Source organism: Piliocolobus tephrosceles, chromosome 5 (assembly GCF_002776525.5).
Source record: "Piliocolobus tephrosceles isolate RC106 chromosome 5, ASM277652v3, whole genome shotgun sequence".
NCBI lineage: Eukaryota > Metazoa > Chordata > Mammalia > Primates > Cercopithecidae > Piliocolobus > Piliocolobus tephrosceles.
This window is the reverse complement of record NC_045438.1, coordinates 166,771,124-166,779,024: the sequence shown is the minus strand read 5'-3', so window position 1 is coordinate 166,779,024 and position 7,901 is coordinate 166,771,124. Positions and strand designations below refer to the sequence as shown.

Below are 7,901 nucleotides of genomic sequence, written 5' to 3'. Positions count from 1 at the left end.
GCACAATGCCTGACGTGTATTAGGCACTTAACATAAATGGCTGCACGAATACATTAAGCTTAGATTTAAAAAGTGACCTAGTACTAATAAGAGGGTGGAAATAAGCACTGTGTGAAAGATTCTAGACCACAAGGAAAGGCACAGGCTCAGAGACCTCTAGGTAACCCGGGGGCTTTGCCATGGAATGTTCCAACAGTATTTGCTTACCTTCAAGTTTCTTCTTCTGACCCCCCTCTATTTCTCAAGACTTCTTTTCAGATGGTGAGAACCTTGGGTTCTAATTATAGTCAGCAGAGACCAGCCAGGGTGTGAATTCCTCCCTTCTGCAGGAACTAGGTTTCCAGAGTGACTTGTCACCAGAAGGGGAAAGAAATGTCCCAGGCAAAGACTAAGGAGGAGGCTCCCCAGAGCACCCCCGCCCCCTTAGCCTTGCAGGAGTCCTCCCACCAAGGGCTTCTCAAAACAGGGCAAGGCCTGACCACAGCGATCTCATTCAAAGGCCTGGATTGTGGGGTTTTTGTTTGGGGACCCTTATTGCCGTGTTCATAACTTGGAGAAAACATCCACACCGACCCTGTAAATGCTAGTTCACAGAAAGACCATTTTTAATATGAAAAGAGAAAAACAATTTGAAGGCCCCACAATTTGTTGTCTAACAACATAATTTCAAGTAAAGTGAATATGATTAAAACATCTTGATTTCAGAAAGCCATTCAGAGGAGGCTTCGACAAAAGCGAAGCGACCCAAACCCTGGAGGGTCACATCCCGGCTGCTACAAAACTCTGCGGGGCGGCCCGCTCCTGCGGCCAGGACAGCGCGGTGGCAGCAGGGGCCACAGGGGACCCGCAGATTGGCACGCCCCTCCCCATCCCCACAGTGCGTCTGCACCGGCGACTCTGCGGGGATTGTAGCCGGAGGGCGGGCTGGCGGGCCGGGCTCCGCGGCTGTGCTCAGGCATTGGGGTTTGTCCTCATGAGCTCCACGTCGGCGTGCACCATCTCCCTCACCAGCTCCTGCAGCACAGGGGTGGGCGTGAGGGAGGAGCTTCTGCCACTGTCTCCTGGTGACACCCCACCCTGGGTGTCCGCCCCAGAGAGGCCTCCACGTCCCTCATTCCAGCTCCCCTCACTTCTCCCGCACCCCGCCCTCCGGGCTTTGGGCATCGCAGGCGCCTCAGGCGCCCGACCCTGAGAGCTGCCACCCGGCAGCCGGGGCCCCGCAGCGGGCGGCCTGCGCCCTAAGAGATACTCACATCGAAAGCGACCCGGGGCTGCCAGTTCAGCTTCTGTTTCGCTTTGGTGCAGTCGCCCTGCAGAAAGTCCTAGGGAAGAAGAGGGGGAGACCAAGCAGGTGTGGGTCGGGGGGCAGCAGGTCCCAAGCCCCGGGGACCCCCACCGTTCCGCTCCCTCTGAGCGCACAAGGCTCCGGGTTTCCCTGCTGTCGGTCCCTGCTGCGCGCGTTCAGTTGCGGCTCTGGGCGCCGTAAATCACTAGGTCGCGGTTAAGAAGGTGCTGTGCGGGCCGTGAGGACGGTGACAGCCATCCATCCCCAGCTCGCCCCAGCCACCTCCACCCCTCTTCTCCCCAACGAGTCCCTTGGACTCTTAATGCTTTTTTCTCTTTTTTTTTTTTTTTACATTAAGTTGTCAGGGACACTACTGTGAGAACTGTTTCGAATTACTGCACTTCTCCGGCTAGGAGGGAAGTGAGTAAATCACCAGGCGCCCCTCCCAGTTGCCCGTGCCCCACGCGCTCAGCTCCTGCTGCAGGACTGGCCGCGCCAAGCGCCCATCCTACCCAGAGCCAGCAGCCCCGCGGGGAAGGGACTTGGGGTGTGGGGCGCGAGGTCCCAGGACTCGTGGACGCCTCTGTCTCGGTGGGAGCGTGCGACCCTCTTTCTAATGCGACAGGGGTGTTTCTTCCTGGGCGGTGGCTTTGGGCTTTTCGTCCCCACAGTAAAGTCAGTTCACATGGCCTCCCGCACACACACGCGTTCATGAAACGAAACTGGAGTTTCACGAAGCAATACTTAGCCTTAGCGTCCAGGAACTCTACAGACGGTCTATTCTACTCTACCCCTATGCTACTCGGTTCGATTCTGTTCCTAAGAAAATGCTGATCTCGACCCACTTGTCCTTCCACGATCCAGCAGCACGCAGCTGCAGCCAGCAGCTCTGCAGGACCCCGCACTGCCCGCCACTGTGCCCTCTGGGAGTGCGGTCCTGCTTCACCCGAGGGAACAAGGGCATTTCATTTCCATCTACTGAAGAGGCGTCCTTGGAAGGAAGGCTGGCTAAAACAAAACCAGTGGAGAAGAAATGAATCCTGCTCTCAGCCCCTGCTCACCAATGCCTTTGTTACAGCTCTGTGAAGGCTGATTTACCTGAAGATTGAGATGAGTTCAAGATGAATTACAAAATAGGAAAGAAGGAAGAAAGGAAAGGAGGAAAGGAGAAAGAGGGGAAGGAAAGGAGGGAAGAAAGAAAAAAGACTTTGAGATACATAACTGTTAGAAGTGAGATAAATATTTAGCTTTTCCATACACAAATGTACTCATCAAATAACACGTAAGATGTGATTCCTCGAAATAAACAGAATGCGAAGGCAGTACGAAAATAGCCCATCTTTGAAGGAGAGAAATACTCGATTATTCTATTTCAGCTACATACAAATTAAAGAACAGCCTAAAAGGAGTTTCATCGTGTGAAAGTAACAGACAGTCAAGCTGCCACTGAAAGCCTTTCCTGCTTATTTTCTTCAGACTTCCCTGAAACTTGGCAGGCGGGGGAATTTGTTCTAGATTCATGACGGGAAAGGTCGGGAGGGCAGGGGCGGGACCTGCTTTGGCCTGGGTTTGGAGCTCGCCTTCTCTGCTAAGCCTTCTAGAGTAGAGGCTGTCTGGATCCTGCTGAATGTCTGCACCCGCGGGCTTGAAACAGGGCTGCAGCAGAGTACACGGCGACTCTCCCTCTCGTTCTCATCATCCATCACTACTTTTTCAAACGCTTTGCACTTCGCAATACACTAAAGTACCAGTTTCCTCCCCAGAGTGTTAATCATACTAAAACAAATTATTTCTGCTGGCCCTAAAAGTCCATATACAGATTCTTCAGGAAAAGTAGAATACAAAAATTAGTAATTAGCAATTTAACATAGCGCTACAAGGAAACAGCAATATAAGCAGAAAAACAAAGTAATTTATTTTTCTTTCCCCTCCCTAAATAAACTTGTATATATTTCTACAGGCTTCTATTTTGCTATAAGCGTCACACAAAGATACTCTTTCTTTTTCCCCAGAGGAAGCTGTGCAATGTGGAGTCACGCAGCCCATCCCTCCCCTCTCTCAATCCTGTAGCAGCTAGATGGTGTGGAGAACCATGGTTATTGTTTAATCACATCACACTGGCTGTAAATCAACCAGCACGGCATAGGATGCAATTCATGGCTGTGAACTTACAGTTAGCAAAACCCTAAAACCCGGTTTGGCTTCAAATAATCTTGGTAGGCTTGGGAAATGGAGCTTTGTATTGTAATTATGTTTCCTGTAGTTTTCTACAAGGAGCTCATAATATAAAAACAACCAGGGAACTACCATTAAGGAAAAAGAAAAATGGTTTTCAAAGGCTTAGAAACAGACATTGCTACCATACACTGTAAAAGTATTTCATTGAAACCAGAGACGAACCCAGTTAAACTTCTCAATTTAGTTTTGAGCCTAGCTCCAATACTGCAGTCTAGCTGCTTCCTTTAACCTTCTGCCAAGGCTCTGTCTCCCTGAAATTTAATTAGAGCAAGAGACCTTGGGAAGAAAGAGGATGAGGTCCCCTTAGAACAAAACATCGGCTCTCTATGCCAGCTGCTCCTAGACTGACATCTGGACTGGGCAGTAAGCTTATGTTCCAATCAACTTTTAAGGAAAGATGACGAGCATCCCAGCTTGTTTTACACTTAACTGTTCCTGAAGGAATTTCTTATTTCTTCCCATTGTGTCGTTTATAGAAAAGATACAGTCAATGGTTCATTCCGCATGGTTCTAGGCACAGGACACACCTAAAGGGTGGCATGGGGAGGGCCTGTGTGGAGAGTGCACCTAGCTCTACAAGGAGAGCAACGACATGGATTCCCTTCTTTAAACAAGGCTTCCTGTGGGCTGAGGAGAAATCAGGTGGTGGATGCTGTGCTCGTACAACGGGTCCGAACTGCCATGCTCAGGTACAGAACTATGAGGAGAGGGGAGTGTGGGCCCTGATACACGTGCCTTTAATCTTTACCTCCCTCTTAAAGATTTTTGAACTTCCACAAATCTCCTCCGCTAGGGTATAATCAGCTCCTAAGGACAAGAGAGAAGCATGAGCTTATCTGCTGTGCTCTTTTCTTCTTTTTTGACAGTTCAGCTCCTTCATTATACATATGCTTACAGCCTTAGTATGACAAAAGCCGAATTAAAGTGATGATTTTACGTACAGCTTCCAAAAAGGACTTCGTGCACTGGGTGGTCTGGAGCTTTTCTTGAAAAAAGAGAAAATAAAGCTTTGAGAAAAATTTACAGTATTTCTATGTGAATATGACATTTCCTGAACTCTGGCTTCTGGTATCTTCACTGTTTTCATTGCTATTCCTTAGGTGAACTATACGGTTTCAATATGTCATTTATAATTGTCAAATTCAATTAGGTTTAACTGAGCATTTTACAGCAGCAAAACAGCAGGAGCAATGTCTCGGTCCACATGGCCCTTCAGATTTCTGACTCACGGACCGTGTGTATTCATTTGACCTTCGGGAGCTGTCCTTTAGCTGTACCATCCACACATACTTCTACGGAGTTGCAAACAGCAGCGTGGAGGAGGGCATGTTTGGCTGCAGCCATGTTTTAGGCTTTCCTGGCTTATGCTCTTGTTAAAGTGAACTGATAAAAAGCCAGACCAAATGCTGGAAAAGTCATTAAGCCAGTTTCTGAGCCCACAGTAGTTAACGCAAACTCCAGAAAAGGAGAGACCATAATGTGCCATTATCTTCTACCCTAACTACAGGTCCCTTTCCTCACATCTCCTCCATCTAGATAACAACGCAGCTTTAAAATCACACTGGTTAGTTTTCATTCCTTCCCCGATGTTATTTTGATCATTCTTTAACACATTCATTCCCTTTGACACTCCCAGCTCCATACCACTTTCTCTAAAACCATCGTGGGGAATGCTATTAAACAGATTGTATCACATAGGATGATTTTTTGAAGTTCACAGTCTCATTTCATTTTCTCCCCTTTTCACTGAGTTTGCTTCGGGAAAACGTTAATATTTAGTTCAAACTAGATGTCGGATGCCACATTTCCTCAACAGGTCTCTGCTTATAAGACTTGCAAAGAACATGTTTAGGTGGAGAAATATTTTAAGAGTATGAGATCTTTTGGCAGACTATTGTTAAATTTCTAATGTGCCTCTTGGAAGAAATTGACTCTTGAGTGCTATAAATAGGAGAAGATGTATGGATGGGGATGTTAATAAGGAAAAGCCGAGACCGATGAAAGCCTTGGCGAAATGTCTTCAGGAATTTAAGATACAGAGCTGTGAGTGGCACTGAATATTCTTTTTTCCCCCCTTCTACTTTTCTTAGAAAAGCAAAATTGAGGAATAGCTCAGGTTCCAAGGGGATAAAAGAATGCCAATGAATCTGGTTCTTGATCCAACTTTCTGCCAGTGTAGAGTGAACAGGAAAGCTTGACTCTGGGGTCATGTTTCTTTTTCAGAAAGACAGAGCTGCTAAACAACAACAAAAAGCCTCAGGAAAAAGCTCGCAAGTCGCAGAGTATCCTAGTCAAGATTCCAGAGAGTTGAGAATAAGACTGGGAAATAACAAAAACTGAATTCTGAAAGATCCCCGAGAAAACTTGCAATACACAATATCTCTTCCTGGATGTAGCTTGAAGCCTTACATGCTCACAAATGTATCCTTCGGTTTAATCCTTCCCAAAGAGGGAGCGAATGTCCGGGCAGTAAGAAATGCTGTGGCGTTCACAGCGGTACTGAACATTCCCCCTGTTCCCTCACTGCTGTCTGTCCACACAAACTGAAGTGGAAGGCAGACCTCTCCTTTAATGACAGGCGCGATAAGAGGAGAAGAAAACAGCAGGCGGTCCTGTCTGCTCAGGAAGCAGACTCGGTGGGACTGTCCATCAACAGAGGCTAACAGAATGCCGGCAGAGCTCAAACAATGCTCAGGCAGCCTCAGGGAAATGGAGTCAGTCAGCACTGGCCCGAGGAGGGTGCAGGCAGTGGAGACGAAGTGGCAGAGGGAGCAGAACAGCTCGGGCAGGCCCTGCACCACGGCCTCGTCCGTGGCCACCCTTATGGAGGCTGCTGTGTGGCAATCAGCAATGGTGTAGACTTGGAATCAAACCACCACGGGCACTGCCACCGTCGCCACTGTCACCTCTGCTGGGAGCCTCCTTAGATGACTCAGGATGTGCGGTCCAGTCCTCCTGGATGGTGCCCAATGGGCACTTTAAAATCCTCTGAGCACCCCTCTTGCTGATCCCTCTTTTCTGATGGGATCTCAGTTGGTAGATTTTGTCATTTGGGATCAGCAGCTGTTAAGCACTACTAAACAAATGGAAAGAAATGCATCCATCCATATGCATGCCCCAGATACCAGCGGCAAAGTCCGGCCAGCACAGTAGAGCTTTCGTGGAAAGTAAATGAGAACACGGCCTTCATTATGTGCCTACTTGTCAATAAAGCATAGGGTGGTAAAAAAAAAATTACAGGTGCTCACTTCATGAAAGGAGAACTTAATGGCATGTATAGTGCAACCTATATATAAATGGATCATTTTCATTTATATTTAAAAAATATGGTTGACATAGTTGACATAAAACAAGAACTGTAGCTAGGCAAAAAAGGGCTCTATAAGCTACACAGACAACATAATTATTTAGGAGAAATACAGGATTTAAGCAAGTTAACTTTCTTTTAAACAAAGTTTTAAAAAATATTCTGGAGAAAGACCTTTCTAGCAGACATGCTGGAGATGGGTAGAGATGAGTGCATCAGTCCTCTTTCCTCCATGGGATGAACCGCACGTGGTCTATGCAGTTTATGCCACCCCAACGCTTGTTCCTTTTCCCAGACCAGGTGGTTGCCCTGGCCGCGTCCCCCTGCCCATTGGCTGCCTGGCCTTTGACTGGGATAGAGGAGCACGTCCCCACCTCCTGAGTGGGGCCCAGCCCAGAAACATGCCCGCTCTCTGCCCTGTCCAGCCCTGTGCAACTTTGAGGCCTTCCCCGTTCAGCCAGGCAGCAGTCTGAGCCAGCTGAGCAGAGGAAAGCACTTCTCAGAAGCTGCGCCGGGAAGCTTTTGGGGAGCTGCCTGCTCACAGGTAGGTGTCTTAACAGGTTTCTTTAAATGAAATAACCATATGAGACTTTGGGGATGTCATCTTGCATCATACATATTTACAAGGTGCTGTGTCTGTCTGTACCTGTTCTACATCTATAATTGCAATCGTGAAATTAATTTTTTGTTTTAGCTTTATTTCTTGATCCCTGGTGCTTACAGTAGCATCAACCTGGGGAAAGCCAGATTAATTACTGTAACTAGAGTCCTCTTAGTTCCGGTTACTTCACTGATCTCCACTCTGACTAGCTGAGATGGGGAGTGGCTGACTCACAGCTGCAATGCAGGGGCCATTTAATGAAAAGGAGATAAGATTGTCAGTGACCTCAGCATTCCAGGCTTCAAAGCCAGCACCATCTTGGTTGGAAATTACTGGTTGCTGTTAATAACTGGATCTAGGGTGTAAAGATTTATCCATGCTGGAACGAGGTGGCAAAACCCTGAGGACAGGAGATAAAGCACCTTTGAGTGGACCGATTAGGGACTCTTGTGACATTGCTGGCAAGTGGC

The 7,901-nt window shown here is 47.7% G+C and overlaps 1 protein-coding gene across 1 annotated transcript in view; it reads right to left on the bottom strand.

Annotated features, from left to right (window-relative positions):
* Nucleotides 1-581: 581 nt before the first annotated feature.
* The window catches only part of GMDS (GDP-mannose 4,6-dehydratase), a 628,423-nt gene continuing 621,103 nt past the window's right edge, over nucleotides 582-7,901 (bottom strand). Inside the window, exons 10-11 of the mRNA XM_023221058.3 lie at nucleotides 1,254-1,322; nucleotides 582-1,014 (exon numbers count right to left, since the gene is read on the bottom strand). Of these exons, the coding sequence (XP_023076826.1) occupies nucleotides 952-1,014; nucleotides 1,254-1,322 (132 nt within the window). The 3' untranslated portion in view covers nucleotides 582-951. The remainder of the gene's footprint in view (nucleotides 1,015-1,253; nucleotides 1,323-7,901) is intronic.